General features: G+C 47.9%; 1 protein-coding gene across 2 annotated transcripts in view; it reads left to right on the plus strand.

Moving 5' to 3' along the window:
• The window catches only part of WDSUB1 (WD repeat, sterile alpha motif and U-box domain containing 1), a 445,966-nt gene that overhangs the window by 242,052 nt on the left and 179,147 nt on the right, over window positions 1–24,767 (plus strand). For both annotated transcript variants that reach the window (XM_085645497.1, XM_085645498.1), the window contains exon 5: window positions 15,795–15,888. In XM_085645497.1, coding sequence (XP_085501623.1) covers window positions 15,795–15,888 — 94 coding nt within the window. The remainder of the gene's footprint in view (window positions 1–15,794; window positions 15,889–24,767) is intronic.

Genomic DNA, 24,767 nt, shown 5'->3' on the forward strand with positions numbered 1-24,767 from the left:
TCCTTCAGAGTGTTTGCTTCAATGAACTTAAACAGTTGACTATTGATCTCCTTTTCAAATATTTTGGTGACCGAAGGGAACCACAGAATAGGAATAAAACTGCTCATAACCTGGGACTCTGGTGTTGGCTTGTTAAGGAAGGGGCCAAGAGAGCTTGTTTAAAGTCTAGATGGACTACTGAATTACAATAGGAGATATTGAACAAATCAGTAATTACAAGTGCAACTATATTCAATGCCTTGTGAGAGAGGCAGTGTATGGTTCTATGTGGGAACCTGATTTAATAACGGTGGCTAAAGGAGAAACCTTGTTGACATAAAAGTGACTGAATAGCTCGTTCGGAGCAAGTCAATTTTGAGTATGCTTTAGTTGATTGAGTGAAATAATACAAATACGTGCAATTTTGTGAGAAAAATGCAGAATGGGAGCCACAAAATGTCTCAGTACCACCAGATGATGCCTCTATCTGTGGTAGATCCCTGTCAATCTTAAATGATTCCCTAGAATTTGCAGAAGACTCAATACCTGTGCATCGAGACCACTGACAATCACATGTTGGTTGTATGGGATCTATGCTACCATTAAAGCAATAATTCTGTCTTTTGGTTGGAATTCAACTCCATTTGTGTTTATAAAACTGCTTGCATTCATGATAGCCTTCTTTTACTTCAGAGGTTCCATTGCTACCCTTACCTGAAAAACTGCCTCGGAAAGGCACTATATAGAGAACGGGCTGCATCCATTTTGGCTCTGGTCCTTCAGATCCTTTTAAATCTTGGTTTCACCATGAAATGTCAGAATTCCTTACTGCCCCATCAAACAGGAACTTGTTCATATAGGCTATTTTGCACACATGACTGGGAAGAGCTTACCACGTTCCATATTTGACTAGTCAAGGAAGTTCCTGTGTGCCTTCTCCCCTCTTCTTACATTCCCCTAATCCCTGAGTCCTCCAAAAGGTAAAATAGAGACCCAGAGGCTCTGTCAGTTTGCTATCTCGGCGCAGCAGATGTATGTGTGTTAATGTGTACTGATTCAACCTGTTTGCACACAGTCTCCTTGTTTGAGTTTGTGGTGACTTTATCTGTTTCTCTGGCTGTTTCTATGTCATTGATCAATGTCTTCATGACTCATTGTCTAATGATTGTTAATGGGAGGAGACCCTGTGCCCCTTTCTGACATCTTTCATTCACCGTACTCCCCCCCCCCCCCCCCTCCTCCTTCCTATCTGTCAGTCCCCCACTTCCCTCCTCTTTTACTTCGGCACCTGTGCTAGCCCTGTTCTGTATAACCACTCATTCTTGGTGTTCTCCTGTTCTTCTGGCTTTGTGGAGCTGTTTTTTGGGTTTATCCTTCTGAACATTTTATTCTGCTCCCTTTGTCTTGCTGCCATGCCTATCCATGCGCTGCAAGACCACTTTTATTTAGAAATAGTTTTCTACTTGATCTAACTTGTTGTAATTCAGGGAATACTTGTCCATTTCTAACTGGCTGACTTGTATCCCTCCACTACTCAGTTTTAGGGAACTCCTTTTTTCTTCTTCTTCGTAAAGCAGTCCATGTGAGTGCATGTGTTTTACAGTTCATCCTTCCCCCACACCACCTGCTGCTGCGCTCCATATCGCTCTCTTCTGTGTGTGCTTATGCACTTTGCTTGTTGCTCTGTCCTTCGCATGCTTCTCCCCCACAACATACTCCTGTACTCTGTTGCTCTTTCCTTTGTATGATTCCCCCTACAAACCTCCCCATGCTCAGTCTTGCTCTCTCTGTTATGTACTTGTCCCCCACGAAAACCACAGGCGTTGCGTGTTATGCTTTACCATGTGTGTTTTCCTGGTCCCAGCTCTGAGTTGCTCTCTCCCTTCTGATTCCCCTCCCACAAAACACTCCCCATGCTCTGTTGCACTGTTCCTCATGTGCTTTCCCCACAAATCCCACGCCCCAGTACTTCATGTTGTCTCTAGCTTGTATGTGTCCCCCAACCCATGATCCATGTTGCTTTCTTTGTGTTCTTCTCTCCCACAAACCCATCCCGTGCTCTCCATCGTGTCTTTCCCACATTCTATGTCTGGTCTTCCTCCTGTGCTTCTCCCCCGTCAAGCCCCCCATGTTTCATGTTGCTCTCTCCCTGTTTTGCTTCCCCCTTGCTACCTCCAGACCTCCCTGCGATCAGTGTTGCTCTTTCTATTATGTTGTGTCCACCTTGGAAACACCGCCGTGCTCCTCTCTAATGTGCCTTTCCCCACACAGCCCCCCACTCTCTTTGACCAATCCAGGTTTTCAATAGGTGAATCCTATTGGCTTTGCCAGTGCTTGTTTTCATTCTGTACTGAATTGGTTTGTTAGGGAATTAATGGGTTTGTTCCGCTTTTGGGTGTGCTGGATAAGTTTCTCTCTCACTGAGTTATTTCTACAGTGGTTGAGGATTTATAGTCCACAGACCATAATGGCAGAGAAACGCGCGGGTAGCCAGCAGCTCTCCAACTCGCCTGGAGCCCTTTGGCAACCACAGAACCGCTGGGACCACTGATGTTAAGGTTCCTTAAAGCATCCTGGCACAGCAATTAAGCTGTTGCAACACAAAGCCTATTTGGTGTCCATTGGCATCTTCGGGAATAGGCCAGGAAGTTCTTCTTCAACTCTGATGCATGTATTTCCCCTGATAAAAAGGCTTGCATCCATTTGGGACTTTGAAAGCCCTTTCTCGGTCTTTCATAAAACATTAAAACCAGAGACTTTATATGAATTAACGCTATCGGTAGTATGCCCTGTGTTCCTCGAGCTGTGTGGCATAGGTTGTTTAGGAGATGGGTTGAGTTTTAGAGCACTTGGACTTGATCAAGGCGCGTTTTAGCACAGAGCGAGTAAAGAATCTATGGATGGTTGTAATGACACTCGGAGTCAGCCTAAAATCATTACAAGATTTGGAGGAGCGGTTCTACAAACTGAGAAGCTTAAATATTTTTTTGCTGAATAGCATGTTAAATGTATTATTTCTAATGGCTTACACTATGTGTTCTTCATGTAAGTGTTGTGCTAAACATGCCGCATACTGGTTAGGTATTTCTTTCTTTAGTGTTTATATGTCTGAAGTGTAGGTTATTGTTCTGTTATGTATTGAAGGTTATTGAGTTAAGGGCGGAGAAGTGTGGTATGGCCTATGTCGCTCGAGCTAAGTGGCATGAGTTTTCTGGAAAATAGTAGAGGCAATCAGTGCTTAATTTGAGCCGTGGTTTCTGGTGCTTAGCACCTACACATATTCAATAAACACTGGAGTTTTTCATTAGCACCAGTTAAGGACACATTAGTTTACAGGGAGATTAAGTGATTTGCCCAGAATCACAGGATGTTGAGCCAATGCCAGACTCGAACCAGGTTCCAAGTCTGCAGCTCTGGCAATTAGGCCACATCCTCTCCCCACTTTCATGGTTTCATGGTTCTGTTTTAGACAGCGTTAACAGGAGAGATGGGCTGGGGCAAGCTGCCTGTTGACGAGAGCCCCAGCACTTTTTTTTTTTATTTACACATTAACCACTGGGTAGAGTTCTAGAGTGCTGGAAAGTGGAGTCCAGTTATCACTGGACTGGAGCTAGATGGAGATACGTCCTGGCACACTGCAATAAACGTGCTTCCAGTTGAACAGCCTCGGTGACTTCTTGACATTATCATCTTGCACCTCAGAGCTGTAAACCATCTTTCGTCACAAAAGCGGTGCTGCAAACCTATCCATCCTCTGTCCCCTAAGATATTGTCAGAGTTCCACTTGAAAAGCAATTTTTCCCCCGGTCTAATTCTTTTATCCACTTTGATTTAATTACAAACATTTCGAAAAGTAATTTCCTGTCCGGCCATCCAAAAAATGGGATTCGAGGACAACTGAAAACAAGCATTAAAAATGCATAGGTCTAGCCTTTTATTAAGTTAAAGCCATTTGCTTTGCTATACAATACCATTAGCAAAGCAAATGGCTTTAACTTAATCAAAGGCGAGACCTATTGCATTTTCAATCCAATGACATCTATTCCCCATCTTGCATCATCCTTAACTCTGGCCTGGCACACGTCGCCCTCCGGATCACTGGCCCTTCTCGGATTACCCCCTTCTTTGGTGCAGACACACTCGGTTCTTACTTTACTATGACAGGGGGTAAAGTGCCGAAGAGACTTTGAAACATCTGGGAGATATGAAGCAGTTCGCATCGTCAGCTGTTATTTTAAATCACAAGTGATAATTGTACATTGAGGTTTTCGATTATATCTTGAGGAAGTAACTAATTGGGGGCCTTTGTGACCGAAACATTATTACAGCGCTCTGGTAATTCTCTAAATTTCTGAGCAACTTTATCTTTGCTCTCCCTCAGTGTGATTCGTGTTTCTGTGATGTTTCATCCTGATGTTGTACGCATCAGATTAACATTATCTTAAAGAAAAGAATGAGAACGATTGGCAACTTCTCACAGGGCAGCTCCTCAAAAGGCTCACCAGTGCCAGCTTCTCAGAGTGCCCACCAGATACCAGCTCCTCTAACCGGGGCACACAAATAAGTGCCGGGTGGAATGCTTGAATGAATCTCAGCCACTAGTAATCGCTATGAGCATCTGTGCATTCCGCTCCGTCATTTGTATGCCCATCATTCCAACCTCCCAGTGGTGTAATTCCTGCTCACCACTAACCAGTGTCAGCGCTTCACCCTTTTCACTAGTGTTAGCTATAAATAGTGCCCACCAGTGGCACAGTGCACCCCCGAATCCCCACTGTCCGCTCCTAAAAATACCCTAAACTGTTAGCTCCACATACTGCCCAGCACTGCCATCTTTTTATATTGCCCTCCAGTGCCAGATGTTCAGCGCCTGCTACTGCCAGCTTTTCACACTACTTGCGGTACCATACACTGCCCACCAGTGCCCAGCTCACTACTTGCAGGACCTCACACTGCCCACTCGTGCCCAGCTCACAAACTGTGGCTCCTCACACTGTCCACCAGTGCCCAGCAGATCACACGCAGCTCCTCGCGTTGCCCACTCATCCCAAGCTTAGAACCTGTGGCTCCTCACACTGTCCACCAGTTCCCAGCAGATCACACGCGGCTCCTCGCGTTGCCCACTCATCCCAAGCTTAGAACCTGTGGCTCCTCGCACTGCCCACCAGTGCCCTCTCACCACTTGGGCTCTTCACACTGCCCACCGGATCTGCCTTTAGTTCGGTACATTTTTCTTTGAAGGGCATATTTCTTACCCTGCCGGCAGCCTCTCCCCCTGTGCCGTCAGGTGCGTGAATACCTCTGTGCAGGGAAGTGATCAGTTCTGGGCGGCGCCCGCCTGCTGCCAGGCCTCATCTGTCACAGCCTGGCACAGCCCCTCCCAAACACCCTGTGCTCACGAGTGTCTAACTTTAGGAAAAGGCAGCCAGGGCAGCCATGCGCAGAGCCCATGGACATATCCCGTGCCAGCCACAGGGGGCCTTGAGGAGGGAAGATTACGTCACCTGTGCCTGGATATGGGAGGTACACCAGATGAGTTGGAGGGGGGAAGCTGCGCCTAACTCAACACAACAGCCCCCTACGGCACATTAAAACAAGTGCGGCCGAGGTGGGCCGCGATCTATAAATGACAAAGAGCGCGGTAATAAGTAAATACACGATCAAAGTAATACAAAGAAGTAAATTAAATGGAGCGCGGTGCCCCTGAAGCGGGCACCGCGCTCCACCCGGAATAAAAGTATAAAGTGCGGCAGGCTAAAAACAAACCTGCTGTGTCACGCCGTGGGTAAGAGATCCAATCCCGCTGGGCATGGCTAAAAAGAGACTGGATAGCAACAAACAATGATTGCCATGCCTTCAGTGCAATCATTGCACTGCCTTTGGCATCATTTGTGACGCCAAACGACGCGCACGAATGAGAACTGAAGGCATAGTACCCCCAGGGGCACCCCGCTTTCCCCCCTCCCCCAAATTAGGTTACCCAATGAAAACACAAGAAACAGTTGTAAGTGGGTAACAAATGCTGCAGGTTTATTACATAATTCCAGGATATGTAATAGGTGGGTTATCTTACGGGCGATCCAAGGGCAGGCGGCCATCTACTTCACCTGCCCGCCTGATGAGCCGGGCAGCACGGGAACGACCCACAAGTGCTGCCCCCAAGTGATTCTTTTACGATCACGTGCCGTTGAAATTCTACTCACACCCCCCCCTCTCGGGGCGGAGCGTCGCATAGCAAGCCCCCGGTTGTTCAGGCCCACAACCGCCCGCAGGCCTAGCGGGGCGCCGACCGGCTTCCGGGACCTCTCTGGAGGCTCCTCGTTTTGGCTCAGGCACCACGTGGTGCCGCGCAGAGGTACCCTTTGTACCGGCCTGCTTCCAGATCGCCCTGTAACTCCGCCACAGCCTTGGAGGCGGCTAACCGTCGCAGCCAGGGCCCCCCACCAACTTAGCTCTTACCTGCACCCTCTGTTCACCAATGCTTCGCTTAAATCCAATAAAAACAGGTCCATGCCTATTTGGGAGAGGTGTACTCCATCTAAGTCGAAGTACCCCTTTACATTCCCCCGAATCATCTCATGGCGAAGAAAGCCCAAACCCCTTTGGGACGTGAACTTACGCATTGCTCCATTAATGCGCCTCCTGGAGTGTTCTACCGCTTCTAAGGATTTAGCCCCCCGCCAGGACCTGCGGGGGATGATCTCCGACCACACGATCTCACACGCTTGCAGATTTCCCCTAAGTCTCTTTTCATGGCTAATAGCAGCAATCGTCTCCCTAGGGTAACAAGGTCGTTCCCACCCAGGTGGATCACCAACAGGTGGGGCAAGGTGGATCCGTGTGCTCTTAGTCTCTGCTCGATCTTATTCCTGAGTTCGAACCATCTCATCCCCGGCACCCCCATCCATTCCACTTTGGTCTGAGAGAAGTGTCGCATCCAATTCCGGTGCGATGCCCATTGGGCAGCCCGGGCGACAAATGAATGCCCGATCACCCACACCACTCGTCCTAATAAAGAGGAGACATGGTGTACACACAAGTTATTTAATCAGAAAGGGTGATTCCATCGATACACACTATAAAATCACAAAACACATTAACTAAAGGCTGCCTCACGGGCGAACATATATCTTATAACAATCAGATTCCCAACGCCCTAATTTCTTCACCTGTGCGGCCTCTAATCCCGCCAGGTGAGCGGCGGTGGCTGCGCCAATGCGGAAGGAGTGGCTGGAATACCTTCTGTCCGGCCGGGCGAGCCCCGCCCTGGCTAAACTGGCCCTGATTACCTGCTCAAACTGGTATCTAGTTACGGGGGTACCATTCGAATGCAACAGAATATAACCAGGGCCGGGCGGTCTGTGCTCCAAAAACGCCTTTACCCATTGTACTGGGCAGAACCTGGGGTCACCTAGGGGCTGAAGAACCACCCTGATCCCCCGCCCCGCCTGATCAGTCTTGGACTTGCGTAAATGAATGGTCAGTGACCCGGAAATAGACACATCTGAAATTGCCAGCGCATCCCCTGAACAGTCGACCTTGGACCTAGCCACTAACTCGCTGACTCTGAATGCCCCGAAAAATGCTAAGCAGAATGTGGCTGAAAACAGCGTGGCCTCGTAATGAGAGTAGGTGACTAGCTCGAGAGCCCCTAGCATGCCTTTCAGGATTTCGAAATCAATGGGGGCTCGATTATCAGGGGCCCTGGGCTCCTCCCTAGCCCAACCCTTCAAGGCGGCCCGGATGGGATAGGAGTTAGTGGGATCCGCGCCGCCAGACAACCTGGTGTCGTGGCTTACGGCCGCCAAGTGACTGCCTACCCATGAACGGCTTTTTCCCTGTCCCCTAGCCCACACCAGAAATGCTCGGACCTGGGACACCAACGCAGCCCCTGAAGTACCCAGCGCTACAGAAGTTGCTCTGAATGTTGCCATGTGGGCGCTGTAACGCTTTCTGGTACCTGGGGCCAGAGCTCTTTCTCCCATCGCCTTCAGGCTCAGTCCCACTGCAGGATCCTCCATAGATGGTCCGGGAATGGGGTCATCTGCGCTCTCGCCCGCGGCCAGGCCTCCCTGAATCGGAGCCACTGAAAACGAGAAAGAGCGTCAGCTGCCACATTTTGAATACCCTCAATGTGCCTGGCTTTAAACTCCACATTGATGCGCAGGCATGCCCGGACCAACTCCCTTAGTAAGCACAGCACCAGCCGGCACCTGGCGGACTGGTTGTTAATTGCCTGAACGACCGCCATGTTGTCAGACCAGAATACCACCTTTCTGTCTGACAACGCCGCTGGCCATAGGTGTAATGCAACAACAATCGGGAAGAGCTCCAGCACAGTAACATTTTTGGTGATCCTACGCCGGCGCCAAACATTGGGCCATCCCTGAGCGCACCATTCCTCACCCAAGATAGCCCCGAAACCTTCCCTGCCTGAGGCATCTGTGAAAAGACAAAGTTCCTGACTGTCAATCCAGGGCTGCTTCCAAATTACCGTCCCATTAAAGCGGGCTAGGAATTCGCTCCACACGACCAGATCCTGTTTCAAACCTGTCCCCAGCTTGACCCAGTGATGTTTCTTTTTTATACCAGCGGTTGCCCTTGCTAACCTGCGGGCAAAGACCCTCCCCATGGGTATGACCTTTACCGCAAAATTCAGAGTCCCTAGCAGGCATTGGATTTCACCCAGAGTAGCCTTGTCCCTACCCAGTAGATCGCAGATCTCCTGACGCAAGGCCTGTACCTTATCCGCAGGGAGTCGGGACACGCCCTTTACCGTGTCCAACTCGATGCCCAAGAATACCAAAACCTGCGCCGGACCCTCGGTCTTACCAGGAGCTAAAGGTACGCCCAAGTGTCCTGCCAATTCCTTGAAACATTGCAGCGCCCGTGCACAATCTTGCGAGTCAGCTCCCCCGATGAACAGGAAATCATCCAGGTAGTGGGTCACTCCCTCAATGCCATACCTGTTTGTTAAGGCCCACTGTAGGAAGGAGCTGAAAGCCTCAAAGTACGCACAAGACACCGAGTAACCCATGGGCATACACCTATCATAAAAGACCTGGTCCCCCCACTTGAAGCCCAGAAGGTGTTGGCTGTCCGGGTGTACTGGTAGCAGCCTGAAAGCCGATTCGATATCCGACTTGGCCAACCAGGCTCCCTTCCCTGCCCTCCTGATCATGTCGACTGCCAGGTCTAGGGAGCAGTAAGACACTGAGCATCTACCTTCGTCAAGCCAGGAATTCACGGAGTCCCCTTCTGGGTGTGATAGGTTGTGAATAAGTCGGAAAGCCCCTGGCTCCTTTTTTGGTACCAACCCCAGGGGAGAAATCACAAAGTGGGGCATAGGGGGTGAGGAAAATGGGCCCGCCACCCTGCCCAAAGACACCTCCTTCGCTATTTTATCCCGCACTACCTCCGGGTGTTCCCTAGCTGATTTCTGATTTTCCGCATCCCTGCTCACTAAGGGGCCTTGATAAGGAATGCGGAAACCGTCTAAGAAACCCTCAGAAATGAGAGACCCTTCCCTGCTAGTGTATCCGCGGAGTGCGCAGAGGAGGTTCTTTACGCTGATGGGAGAGGGCTCTTTCACATGGTCGTGTGGGGCAAGGTCATGCGCGCTGGCAGATGTGTTCGCGGGGGGCCAGAGCGCAGGAGGGGGAACCCCCCCTGGGCTACTTGCTCGAGGAAGGCTTGTCGGGAGTGTCGCGCTTGGAGCATACGGTGGCGGCATGGGGTGCCCCGCACACACTGCAATTGTGTGAGAAACGGCATGTTTTGTCCCAGGAGCAGAACCCTGCATTGAAGAGCCTGCAAGTTCCAGAAGACCGTGCCCGAAAGCCAGGCCTGCGACCCCCCCCACGGCCGCCCCGAAAGGACTTCCTGTTCTGCCATTTCCCCTCCTGTTTATCCTCTTTCTCTTTGCTCTTTACACCACTCTCTGTACCTGACTTTGTCGTAGACCCCTCAGTATGCTTGCCCATGTGTTTTACCCATAAACGGACCTCCAACTGGTCCCACTCAAGATCTGGGCAGATTGCTCTCTGTCTGCGGAAGTCACAGTCATAGTGGTACCATCCCATGCCCCCACCCTTAGCAGCCTCTTCTGTAATCACGCTTGCATAGTGGAAGAGACCTGGCCCTTCGTCTGGGAATTTCTCCACTATTACTGCCGCAAAGATGGCAAAGGCCTGACCCCAGGTCACAATATTTTTTGCGGGATATAAATGATACCGCACCCTCTTGTCCTCTTCCTTGTTGCCCATCCTCCTGGTATCTACCCCCTCCGCCCCATACATGAGAAGGGTGAAGATATCGATAAATTCCCTGCGCCAAATCCCTTCTTTGGCCACTAAAGGGACCATCCAAGCGAGTGAGCCGCGGCCCGACACTAGCGGGGCCGTAGTAACTAGAGGCTTAGGCACAACGGCTAGTGTTGGTGCCGGCATGGGTACCACCGGGGGAACCACTACTGCGGGATTGACCGCACTTGCCGCGTTCTCAGCCACAGCAGCAGCTGGGGGTGGGGGCCGCGGGGGAGGTTCCACTGCAGCCGGCTGCTGACCCCAGACATGCGTGAAGCCCCCCGGCGCCGGGGTCACTCGGTGGTGGTGGGGCGGACGGGCCGACCACTAGGGGGGACCTGGCAAGCAACAGACCAGATCTGACCTCAGCCATGAAGTCTTTTAAAGTATCTGAAAGCTTACCCAGATCCTCTGCTGATGCAAATGTCGCCTGGGGAGGGCAAGGCAGTCCGATGTTCGTCCCCGTCCCCAAACCAACCGCCGCCTGGGGGGTCATTGAGGCCCTGTGAAGGGGAGCCGCTCTATTTCGTGCCGGCGGTTGCTCAACCGGAAAGTCTTTGCTCGTGGGCCGGCGAATTCTTTTCGACCGAGACGGGCCCGCACCCTCCCCTACATCCTTATCTGTAGATGGAACGTCCATCGCTATCCCAGAGTCTGGGGGGGTACTGGCTTTCAATAGTTCAGTTGCCCAGGCTAAACCCTTGGCCCTTGTCAGCTCCAAGAAGGCGGCAATCCGGGCTTCCTCCGAAGTGCCCGGCACGGACTCCTCAACCTGTGTCCCTGGTGTGAAAAGGGGGGGGGGATAATCCTTGGCTGTCCATCTCTTAACAGTTGCTCTCTCTTATCTGCAATTGGTAAAGAGAGAAAATTAACCGCCTGTTCGCCCCCTTTGAGGCAGATTCGTTGCTCCAGAGTGCCACATGCTACTCCGAACGGTACCCCCTTCCCCCACCTGCCCGTACTTACTCCCGTCCGAGCCCCGAATACGGAGGATGTTTGGCTCGCGTCTCTCTGTTGCCACCTAATAATCCTCCAGTCACCGCAAGCGGACGAATGTACTGAAAGAGAAACCAGCATAAGCACAAGAAATAGGCAAACAGGAAAAAAGGCGCGACTGAAACGAAGAAAAAAAAGGGGGGGTGGGGGTCAAGTGGGCGCGGGAGGCGGTAAACAGGTGTTCATACCAATCACTTTTAACCACGCACACCCTGCTCGCCTCTACCCCTATCCCCACCTCGAACATGGCAAGCAACATGGCGCTCGCCTGCGCCACACCACTGTACTTTCCTGGTGGCCAGTTGCCCCAAAGTTGCTGTCTCTCGGGAAGCGAACGCGGCAATTCTTCATTCATTCGCATTTATATAGCGTGCACTAGTGAATTATTGGCGCGCTTTACATTACGCATTCAGGCACGGGGAGCAGGAGCTCAGGAAACGGATGTGGACACGATGTCCTGATGCCCCGAGAGCACTACACATTGCGTGTCCACCAGAGACACCCAAACGCGGGAAACGTACTTGCCAAATTACCGCATTTAGCGTAATTGTACCGCGCGCACTCGCCGCTAGTAAATTATTGGCGCGCTTTACATTACGCATTCAGGCACGGGGAGCAGGAGCTCAGGAAACGGATGTGGACACGATGTCCCGATGCTCCGAGAGCGCTACACATTGCGTGCCCACCAGAGGCACCCAAACGCGGGAAACGTACTTGGCAAATTACCATTCTTTTTGCTTACTTGTACAACGCGCACTCGCAGATATTATAGCGCTTTAAAATTACCCACGCTGGCGAGGGTTGATAAGGTATTTGCCCGAAATACCACCCAACTACCGTCACTTTCGCTACGCCAAACCCCCCCGGAGGTCCGGAGGTACAGTCGTGATGGGCGTTCGTCCCGCCAATTCGAGCGCGTTCTCGGACCCTGCGCAGCCCCACGATTCAGCGGGCTAAGTCCGCCTTCCTCGTCCACACGTGCCCGGTCAGGTACTCTCACTGACCCCACGCTGGGAAACTGCCTGAAACACGTTGCTCTTCCTACAAAGCCACATTTGCATTTACCAGAGCTAAAAATCTCGGTGAAATCATAAAGAAACCTACTCTCACAAAACCTTTAATAACCTTTAAAGGCACTATCCCATGCAGAAACTGTAGTAATTGCAACAATATCATGGAGGGTAACACCATCACTCACCCCATGCGGGGCAATAAAATCAAGCTACAGGTTAATGGTACCTGCGACACAAAAAACATTATTTATATGCTAAAATGCCCATGCGGAAAAGCCTATGTGGGACAAACTGAACGTAAACTAAAAACAAGATTAACTGAACACTAAAGCAATATAAGAACAAAAGTGTTTAAATCAGCGGTTGCCAACCATTTTATTGAACAAAATCATCAGATTAACCAGATCAGAGCATGCATATTGGAAATTGTGGAAAAAAATGAAGAGAGAGATAATAGAAAGACTTTATTGACACGTGAAAATCACTGGATATTCCACTTGCAAACCCTGCGTCCTCAGGGGATAAATGAAAGAACTGAATTTAGTTGTTATTTATAAATCTATTAATATTCTGTCATGATTATGTTAATTGTACATTATGATACACTGTTTCCGTGGTATAATATATTGTAACTATCATCATTGCCATTAAGTGTTAGTATTGCTTAGTATGAAACACACATATAGACACTGGCCCTTTAACTGATACATGCGCGACTTTAAAACATCGTAGTACAGCCCACACGCGTCACACGCCAACTTGCATCGCGCTGAGAACGTTTTGCTTACAGCGCTGATAGAACTCAGTCTCCTGCATATTCGGTAAGAAGGAATTACGTTTAAAAGCTTGTAACCCACCCGAAGCAGCTTGCACTCATTTAATATCGGAACCGCGAGCATTTGCTTTAAGCGCTTACAAACATTTGTCGGCTAATATGCCACGCCACTTAACCTGTCTGTAAGTTGAAATAGTAACGTTACCACGTTACATTTAATGCTTGCAGCCCACTCGAGGCAACTTGAACCTGTTTAACATTAGAACTGTTAACATTGGTTTAAAGCGTCAACGAATGCTTGTTAGTTAACGCGCAGCGCTAGCCAATCTGACTGCGAGATTAATTTGTAACGTTACTAGGCTCCAGTTAACAGCAGTAAAAACACGCATACATTTGGTTTTAACATCGGAAAATAATCCGTACGCGTAAATGTAAATGGCTACTTCAATTGTCGAACGTAGCATAGTATGTATATCACTTGATGGTACCAGATATTATATAACAAAGATTTAGTGAGTTAAACATTGTTTGTTTTTGAAGAATTATTAGTGATAGATACCACTCTTTGTTTCATAGATTTCCCAGATGAAGGCCAGTAGGCCGAAATGCATTGGAACAGGAATATAAGGATTGTTGGGAACATATGGATTGTTGTAAAAGGAATTGAATACCAAGTATAAACTATTGAATACTTCCATGAATATATTTTCATAAGTATGAATAAAATACTGCAATGAAGAGCAATTTCAAGTTTGGAAAACTTTATTGATCAAAATTTGCTGGTGAATCCAGCACACCAAAAATCAGTGCCCTTTGTGACACTAGCACTGATCAGCGCTAGTGCTTTCCTCAGTTCATAGCACATACTCCAAAGCAGGGAGTAAACGAAGGAGCACGATTCACGCCTTTAACCTAAAGATTACCTTGGAGCTGTGCACGACTATCATCTAAATCACTTCCTACAAAGCCCCCATAAAGCACAGCGGGACATAGTTTGCATCGGCCGGAACCAGACGCACGGTCCAGTAGTGGAACCAGAAACCCGTCACATATGGCGCTTGACGCGGGCATATAACGGGGGGCACCGGAACAATTTCCCATACCCGCCGCCTACGGGAATATAGAACCAGTGAACCTAGGCGCAACATATAATACATTACTTCCCTGCGCCGAGGAGAAACATGCTTATGCCCCAAACCTAAGATGGAAGCCAGCTAGGGGGGGGGGAAGGTCGGCGGGTTGCGTCCCGCCATCGTCTCCTTGCGCCCACCAACGATAGTCATCCGTGGCAGCGGAAAAACACGCAGCAAAACACAGCCTCCCCCAACTCTCGCAAGTTCCCGTAAACTTAAAAAACACGAGCCTTGCTCTGTGCACGGTCCCCCCCCGCCCGTGGTACTCCGACCACAGGGCCCCGTCTCCTGGTACTGCCCAGGGACAGGGCCGGGGCGAGGGGGCAATCCGGCAACTCACCACAAGTATTTCGTAGTTCTTCAGCAAAGGCGACGCCGACGACGATCCCCGCGAGACGGTTCGGCGACCGACGAAAAAGCGAGGTGGGCGACTAAGAGGTCGCCAGTGAGGGTGGGGGAAGGCTAAATAGCCTCCCCCTCACACCTGGGCCCGGAAGTGACGCGCATTGCGCGTCACTTCCGGCCCTGACACGGAGGGGGGGCACCAGTCTGCGTCCCTGCCCCCCCCCCCCCCCCCCCCCCCCGAAGGAGAGAGTGGGGAGGGGTGACCGGGGCCACTAAGGCGCCGACCGCCGAGTGGCCCCCTGTGGGGGCCGCGGTCAGCGGCAGAGCTGGGACACGGCTGCCTCGTTTGGCGAGGCAGCGCATGCGCTGCTTACGTCAGGCCGAGACCTCAAAATTGGGATTTTAAGAGTCACGTTACAGATATTGTTTTCATACTTATGAGTTCTTTCTACAAGTTACTGTGAGGTTAAGCGTCAATTTCCAAATATTTTAAGCTAAACAATTAAGGTCTCTTTCTCAGCTTTATAAATGTGTGGCAAAGGATTGGCAAATTTTTATAAATATTATGATAGAAACCAAGCCAATAGCGAAACCTGTTCTCGGATGCTAGTGCATAGCATTTCTAGGAGATGTAGATGGAATTATAAATGGCCTTTCACTAAGGAGTACCATAGTTTATGGTATCAATACCATTTTCCTGCTTAGACTAAGTTAGACATTTATTAACATGAATAATGGCTTAAAGGTTTTCCTTAATTCAGGTCTGTATATTAATTCGGAATAACATAGTTTCTGAGTGCTCCTCTCCATTTTAAGTCTGTAATATTCTCACATTGTACATTTCTGCTGCAAAACGTATTATTCCTTTATTGTTTTTGTAAGTTAGACATCATTTTAATACAATTTATTTGTGCTTGGGATCCATCAGCACAGGGTTCCGTCTTGTAACAATCCTCTACTTCTATCTCAGAATAAAATCTGAATGTATCATACACAGTAAAGCCTGGGACGTCACCAGTGAGAAAGTGTTTGCAATAGTTTTAGCTGTAGAGCAGTGTAGAGTTTCCTGGAAAGCCTCGTGTGACCTTATACCACTCCGCCCAGTTCAGCAGAACTAATTAGCAGACTATAGGACTCGCTTCCCTTCTACACTTTAATAATAATACCCGGTTGTGGTTATCAATTGCACAATGCAACAATTTTGCATCAAATGTAGTTTTAAATCCTTTTTGCTTTACGTTGCCTCTAGGATTTGTCCTAAAACTTAAATGTACTTTAAGTGGACACACAGCTCCAGCACTTTCTTGTGCTTTTTCAAGTGATGGACAGATGTTGGTCTCGGGGTAAGCAATTTTTTCTAGTTTTTTAATGTTGTCACAATTTATTTCATGAGCACTTGCGTTACATATGTAGGATGTAGAGAATAATTTACATTTATCTGTGATTTGCAGGCCCTTTAGACTGTTAACAGGTCCCGGTGACCTATAAAACCCAGACCTAAGTAGAGTGTTTTATTGATGTCAACTGAACCCTGAGATGTCATCATTTGATCGTAACTTAAAAGAAGGCTTTTTAATATTACATTGTTTAGTTTTTCTTTACAATAACATAAAGATGCTTCTTTTTCAAAGGGGCGATTGTTGTTTTCAAGCAGCCACTGGAATTGTGTATTGTATTCCATTTTAGTTGGATTTCAAGACGGTTTCATAACCCATTGTGATGCACCATAGTACATTCATGGATGGTAGCACGGTACACTGTGGGTCCTGCTTCGTTGGAAAGATGCTCAACTTGCTTTGGGCCTATTTGGGAAGCATTTTGGTGTCAAGGGTGAATGGCCACAGTGCCACTATTATTGTGTCTTGGATTGCAGTGCTTGTGATGGCGGAAGGATGAGTGCAAGATGAGGGTGGTTTTGGTTATCTTGCAGCCACAGAGGGTTTTTGGTGATTACTAAAAACTTTTGATAGCACGTAGTGGGCCCCAAAAAATTCATAGTTTTCTCTCTTCAAAGACATACGCTTTGTTTACCAATTTACCATAACTTGTAGGGTTAGGCCTTGTTTCTGCACTGGAACTTTCTCTCCTCCGGTGATGGGTCTTTGAATATCGTATTACGAGTCAAAGAGCAAATCATGTATCATAAACTTAAATTTCATTAATCATGTAAGTTCAGTCAATGATAAGGGTTTAGATAAGTTTCAAAAGCCTTCATTTTCTTTAAGAGATTAGTAAAGTTCTTTTGGTCGTTTTAATTGTGATTAGTCCATAAATCAAATAAGTCTACAGAAATCTCATCAAAAAGAATGGATAGATTAAAAAATCAAGTAATACATTTAATCGCTGTAATGGCACTCAGACACAACCTAAAATCATTACAAGATTTGGTGGAGTGGTTGTACAACCTGAGAAGTTTAAATATTGTATTGCTGGATAGCATGTTATATATATTATTTCCAATGGATTACACTATGTGTTCTTCATGTAAATGTTGTGCTCAACCTGCCTCATACTGGTTGTTTTTATTTCTTTTGTTTTTATATGTCTTAAATGTAGATCACTGTTCTGTTATGTATTGAAGGTCATTGAGGTAAGGATGGAGAAGTGGAGAAGCCCATAAAGTGCCAATTCCCTATGCTAAAGATCGGATCAGAGCATTAGATTCCTGTAGGAATGTGCCTCTGTTTGCATGGTTAGCCCCCACTTTTTTGCCTGATGTGATTTCGAACTGTAAGTGCACTGGGTCTCTGCTAACCAGGTTCCCAGTGCCAGATCTCTTTCCCAAACACTGTACCATGATTGGTACCACTTCAGTTACCCCTGTAAGTCCCTAGTAAATGGTACCGCTGGTACCTAGGGCCTGGGTACTGAAGATGATCCTCTGGTGCTGCAGCACTGGTTGTGCAACACCAGGGGACCCCTCACCAAGGCTATGCATTCTGCCATTGCAGGCTACATGTCTTGGTGCCAAGAAATCTGAAGAGTTGACATGGCACTTCTACACTGCATAAGGTATAGGTAAGTCACCTTACTGCAGGCCTTTAGCCTTAAGGTAGGGTTTAGTATAACTTATGTGAGGGCATATCAGTATGAGCAGATATACCCCTACAATGTCCAGTCTATTCTGACTTTAAGTGCACAGGGAAGCCATAAGGATTACATGGGCTGGTTACTTGTCAGTATAAGTTTCCTAGCTCCATGATGGCTTCACTGATTTCTAAGATGTTTGGTCCCAAACATCTTGCATTAATAAATCCTCACTGATGCCAGTGTTGGATTTTTAAAAAATAAATTCACATAGGAGACCTTTTTAGAGGGCCCCCTGCAAACCTGCAAAGCACTGTTGTGGTCCCTGACTTATTTTCGCGAGTCTTTTAGTTATGTTTCTAACCTCATGGAGTGAGAGCCAGCCCTCTTAGAGGACAGAGACAAAGCCTGCTCTGGGCGGAGGTGCTCACACCTCCACCAGGAAAGGATGGCATACCTGGGCGGGAAGCTTCAAAGGTGATGCTGCCTTTGTAATCCAACCCAGGACCCTCCAGATAGTGGAGGAAGCCAAGCCCCCTAACCTGCTTCACTTTTGGTGGGAGGGCAGGCGATGTGAACCCCTCTCCTGAAATTCCACCATCTTGGGATGGTGGAGAAACAACCTATCAGGGCTAAGGTGGTGCTTCTTGCCACAGAAAGTGGTCACTAGAGAATGTAGACACACTGAAGGTAGGTAGCCCATTGGGTACAACCTGTCTCCCTTGTAGCACACCTAAATTCAGTATTTAGGTGGCACCCGAGACCTGAACATCAGATTCAACGAACAAGTGAAGACCAGGACAAAAAAAAAACGCTGTACGAGAACTGAAGTCCTGCTGCAGAAGAAAAAGGCACCAAACCCTACCTGCTGCCTCAAGAACTCAACAGTTGCTGCCTGCTGTGTCGTCCTAAACCTGAAAGCATTCCAAGAACCCCGAAGCACACCCGCAGCCTTCAAGAAATCCCAGAGAAGCTCCCTAGGACTAAAGGTATTACGCCCCTGCACACTGCAGGCACTGATCCAGTTAAGTCAGTTTTTGCGACGTGTTGCTACCCAACGGCCTCAACGCAGCACCGAAGCAAGAAAAGGTACAACAGCTCCAGAGGGTCAGATCTGTCTCCTCAGCAAGTTTAGAAACATCAGGACCTACCAGAGCCGTGGCATACCAGTACCAGGAGTACCGGACCCCCACTGTCAAACACAGAGAAGAGTCTTCACCAGACTTAAAAAACCCCACAAGCAAGCACCTCTTGAAGGGCGTCTAGACACCCAAGACCTGCTTCCTGAGTGGCCCAGCTGTCCCGAGATCGCATCTCCAAGTTGCCTGCTCCTGACCGTGAGGACCTCAAGATGCACGACGCCCGGCTGACCTGTTTGCTCTGCACCTGGCCCTGGTACCGACCAACGAGCTGTGCTCCTGTGGTCCCCAAGCCCTTGCGACCTCCACCCTCAAAGGAGCCCGATCGGAATTTCATGTAAGTCCTCATGTGCAGTGTACTTTCAAGTGCCCCCTTTGTCTTTGCGCAACAGCTTCCAAGACCCCCTGCACACTACTCCCAGCTGATCCGGGACGCTGCTGAACTTCTCCTGCTGAGACTCTCGACTTGGTCCCAACATCAACCTAAAACGAGAAGGTGAACTTCGTAAAAGCATTGCCTGATTTTATATGCCTTTTTCTGCTTTTTCCTCATTGTTTCCAACGGTGCGTAATTGCGCACAAAAATGAAATATTTTCTGAACTTTTAAAAATCGTAACTCTGAAAGTACTTACCTTAGAACTGTGTTCCTGGTCTTGCAAATGACATATAAATCGATATTTTATAAATTGGTCTCTGATTTATTCTTAAGTGTTTCTCATTTATTCCCTCTCTGAGTACAACAAATGCTTAGCACTTCCCTCTTATAAGCCTAAGTACTCACCCACACTACCAAAAAAGAGCATTAGAATGATCTGCTTTTACCTTTGTATACCTTTTGGAGATTCACTGTACTCTCTGCAATGTGTACCTCATTTTAGTGCACTATATAGAGAGCCAGCTTCCTACAGTTCCTATAACCCATGAAGATTTAAGATTCAAAAGGAAAAGAGTGAGATCATAGGAGCATAAAACTCAATGCCAAGCTAAAACAGCAGAACTTCCCATAAAGAGTAGTTTGTGAAACTCAGCCGAGTCTCAGTAAATACAAAATACTCAACATACAGTTGCAGTAGTAATTTGTCAAAATAAAATGGCAAATATAAGGCAATAGGGAAATAGCAGCAGTAGTAGCCACAACCGTCAAAGGTGAGAAAAAGCATTGCATCTACCTAGGAACATACACTAATATAAAAGACAGAAAATACATGTAGGAGACATTGTATCGAGCTCCTTCATCCGCAGACCAATCAAATTACATCTCTCGTCTTTGAACAGGTTCATCTTATCCGTTCCCACGAAAAATACATGTGGCTTGTAAAGTTAGCACAAAGTTAGCTACAAACATTCTTGTGTAGTTAGAATCTGGAAACATAAGCCTTAGTTCCCATAGACATTTGAGCACAAGTTGGCCTTCTACATTACATTTATTTCACTGCGAGAACAATGAACTATACTAACCAAGAGACGAAATCACTGTTGGGTAATGAACTCCATTTATTGTGAACAAGAATTATTGCCTGTAATGCACAACTATCTTAATCAAGCCTTTATATGATAACATGAGAATAAAAAATGTCCTAGCTATCATAAAGGAAAGAGTCAATTCTATTAAGCACTTGAAGGCAAGGATTATGCTTTTAGCTTTCTTCACTTTTATTTCAGCAGCCATTTAATTGTATCTCTGATAAACCACAATTGCCACGAAACACAGGGAATTGGGCAAAACAAATAACGGACAATGCAGTCCCACAGTGCACAAGTGGCCAGTCCCGTGGTAGCATCCACATTACAGTCCTTCGTTTCTGTCCTTAGTGCCTCTTTCGTAGCGTGAGTCACACCATGGCCCTTTTCTCATGAGTCCTGATTCCCAATCTCCTTTAATAGAAGAACTGCAATTACCAATAGAACCCCACAAAGAATGCAATACAAAGCAGAAGATACCATATACATTTACTGAATCGGGAGCAATTCACAATTATCATAAATCATCATCATCATCATAAAAGCCTAACTTAGCTACTTACTCATTATGGGGAGAGTCTCCTGGATAAGCAATCCGCGGGTGAGACGAATTGTTACCTTTGAGTCCTTAATAGAATTGAAACTTTACTTTATGATAGCTAGGACATTTTTCATTACATATCCGGATGGGAGGTGAGGATTATGCTAGTTCAAAACTTGCCACCAAATGAGCTACATCTAACACTGGCTTAAAATAAAACCTCTTGATGGTAGAGTCCGAGGACCAGTTGGCCACGTTCATAATATCTTCCAAACTGGCACCTAAATTGAACGCCTTAGATTCCATTGCTCCTTGAGTGGAATGTGCACCAAACATTTTAAGATCCGCTCCAGCCTCCTGCATGACCCACCGCACCTAGGGGGCTATGGTGGTGGAGGACATTACCTTATGCAGCTCCCTGAGGGCGCTCAAAAGTTGTCTCGTACCCAGAGGCCTCAATTCAGCAGGCACATCCTCATAGGCTTTTAGGCATTTAACTACACACAACTTAGGGTAGTACGGAAAAGCTGGGTATTCTATGACCCTAGTATTGTTTTTTGTACACCTCCTGAGCTTAAAAGACACTCCAAAGTGAGGGAATTTCTTCCCCTAACGACTAAAGCCCCGACGTCTGAGACCCATCTGAATGATACCATGCAGAGCAACATCGCTGCTTCACTGAGAGTTCCTTTCTCAACAGTAACATATTGGGTTGCCATGACAGGAAAAGATTAAGCATCTTATTGACGTCCCAAGAGCCAAGTACTGTGGCTCAGGGGGAAATGATAACCTGATTCCCCTTAGCAGGCGACACACGAGGGGACCATTTCACGGGCACATGCCTCGCTGAGATGGCTAAATGGAAGAAGTTGATTGAGCAGTACGCCATCCCCTTCTGGGCTAGACTTGCCAGAAAATTCAGAACCTGAACTACATCTGCGCCCCCGGGATCACAGCCCCGTTGCACACACAAATAATGCCATCTTGTCCAAGCAGGCCGGTATCCCTTGATGGTGCCAGCAGACCAGGCCTTTGACAAGAGGTTCTCAGCCTGTGTCGAAAAGTCCAGGGAGCGACCATCTGTCTCTGTAATCCGCCACACTATCGGGCAGTGGGAGCCCTTGAGCACCACCTGTGTGGAATATGATCTCGTTTGAGAAGGAGAGTTGGAAATAGGGAGAAAGGGATTAGAAAATGCCAAGAAAGTTCCAGAAGAACCAGAAACCAAAATTGAGATCTCTAAATCGAGGGGACCAACACTATTTCCGCCCGCTGTCTGATCAGAGCTGACACCCGTGTAATCATTGCGAACAGGGGAAATGCATACCCGGTCTCGTGTTCCCAATCCTGTAGGAATGCATCCGTGGCCGTCACCAAGGGATCCGGCCTCCAGCTGAAAAACCTGGGTAGTTGGTGATCCAATCTGGAGGTGATGAGGTCCACTTAAAACGGCCCCACTTTTTCTGCAGATTGGCGAAGACCTCTGGATAAAGGTTCTAAAGGCTGGTGTTCTGTAAGTGACTGGACTGCCAGTCCGCTACCCCGTTCTCCTGACCAGGAAGAATTCTGCATGACGGAGATCTGATGGTCCAGGCAGGATTGCCAAAAATTGGTCGCTATTCTGGGCAATGAGTCTGCTTAGTCCCCGTCCTGACCTAATCCCCCCCTCGATATTCTTATGGATCGGCGGGGTCCCCCCCCTAGGGGAGCACATGCTGTTATTTCCGATTGTGGGTTGCCTTGTGGACTTGTTTTTTGTTGATTATTTATATAAAAATGAAGCCGTTGTGTGGGGTCCGGATGGTGTGGCTACCAACGCCTCTTTTAACTCCTGTGATTTCCCTTCTGCCGCAGCGTGTGTCCTACTGTCTGTATTATATACTCCTTCTGTGTGCTAGCGGCCGGCCTGAAGGTTGTAGGCCCATCTTTGTATATTTTTTGGATTCTGTAATAAACGGCTTCAAAAAAAAAAACAAAAAAAAAAAAAATAATAATTGGTCGCTAGATTTGAGAGTACCTCAGGTCGAGTGCCCTCCAGGTGATTTATATTCCTGACGGCTGAAATGTTGTCGATCTTCAGTAGGACACACCACTGAATCTTGTCCCTGGTCCAACAATGAACTTCAAAGGACCCAGCCAGAAGCTCCAAACAGTTGATGCGTAATCTCTGTTATCGAGGAAACCACAACCCGCCTGTGAAAAAATTGCCTCACTGAGCACCCCAGCCTGACCTGCTGGCATCGGACTCTATCATGAGGTCTGGGGCTGACCCAAAAATCACTCTTCTGTTCCATGCTTCCATGTGGGAAAGCCACCAAAGTATCTCCTCCCGCGTGTCCTCTGATAGGGTGATCAGCTGAGAGTAAGTGAGTCCTCTTCGCAGGTGTCCTGCTTTTAATCGATGAAGGGCCACGTAATGCAATGGTCCTGGAAATGTGTCCTAGATCGATGAAGATAAGAGAACCACCAGATGTGCAAGCTGTCGTAAGGCCAATCTTTGTCCAGCTAACGTTCTCCGAAGCTCATGTCGAATCTTGGACACCTTCCAAGAGGGAAGACTCAGAGTAGCCTTTGTAGAGTATGACGAAACCCACAAAAACCATTTTCTGAGCTGGAGTCAAGAGATTTATTTCCATTATGACAAAGCCAAGGCTTTCGAGTAGGTTGACTGCTACCTGTAGCTGGGCTGACAACTGCTGTGGGTTCTGTGCTAGGAGGAGCATGTTGTTGATATGAATAATGAGTCTGACCCCCTGCGCCCAAAGTTGTTCCACCACCGGTTTGAGGACCTTTGTGAAACACCAAGGGGTGCAGGAGAGTCCCAAGTGCAGGGCTGAAAACAGAAATGTCTGCTGCCGCCAGATAAACTGAGGGGCGAAAAGATTGGTATGGACAAATAAATGTCCTTCAGATCTAGGAGGACCATCCAGTCTGCGGGACATAACACATTGTGAAGGCGGTGGATCCCCACCATCTTGAAGTGGCAGTACACCAGCCAATCGTCTCTGTCCACCATCAGCGTTGTCTACAAGGAAAAGGTTGCTTATGAAGCCATGCGAATGGGCGGTGATGGGGTAAATAGCTCCTTTTTCGAGCAGAGAGGTAACCTCTGCATCCACCAAGACCGCCTCTTGATGTGAGAACTAAAGTGGTCAGGGGGCATGTAACCTGACACGGGGACCTGTAGAGTTCTTTACGGAATCCCTGAACTGTCTGCAGTCCCACTCATAGCTTGTGATTGTTATCCAAACTTAGAGAAAATTCACCAGACGGCACCCTACTTTTATGAGGGAAGAAGGGCAGACACTCAGCGAAAGTGGAGGCAGCTTTAAATCCATTATGTCCTCTTCATCTGAAGAGCCGGCCGCGGGTTGGATAGAAGTTTCCAAAATGGGGTCATGACTTTCTCCACTGCCCGATATATTGTCCCATTGTATGGCAGCCAAGGGGTCCCCACCATACTGGACATCACTGTCCTCTTCCATGCCACTGTCTGGGGAAGCAAGCAATCCCAGGAAAAAAGGGCAGTGCCTAAGGATTTTGCTTATGTGCAGTGCTACTGGAAAGCGCTTGGGACAAGGATCAGCGCGAAGTGCTGTAGCTTTTGGTGCAGGGGTCCAGCGAATCCATAATGGGCAAAGCCACAGGTCTACAGGGGTCTAACCCGCCGGGACACCACACCCCTGGTATTAGGTTTACAAAAGATGGTTGAAAATTGCCTCCTGGGAGCATGTCCCCGCAAGGTTGGTGAAGCCTCAAGTAGTAGTACATACCCTTTAGGTTGTTATTTATGAAAATACAGCCACTACTGACCCTTGAAATCAATCAAGGGCATCACTAAACCCAAATCTTTTAGGCTGTATGCGTCTACAGATCCCTATAGATGGGGTGTCACTCTCCAGGGGCAGCAGAGACTCCGGCAGGCGGCACACGATTCTGGCTTCTGTCTGACAGGAATTCCAAAGTTGTGTGACGTGACGCCAACCATAAAGAAACAGTGATACCACAACGCCACCTAGCGGAGGGAAGACCTCTTCACCTTCTGCAGACCAG

Source organism: Triturus cristatus, chromosome 3_1 (genome assembly GCF_964204655.1).
Source record: "Triturus cristatus chromosome 3_1, aTriCri1.1, whole genome shotgun sequence".
NCBI lineage: Eukaryota > Metazoa > Chordata > Amphibia > Caudata > Salamandridae > Triturus > Triturus cristatus.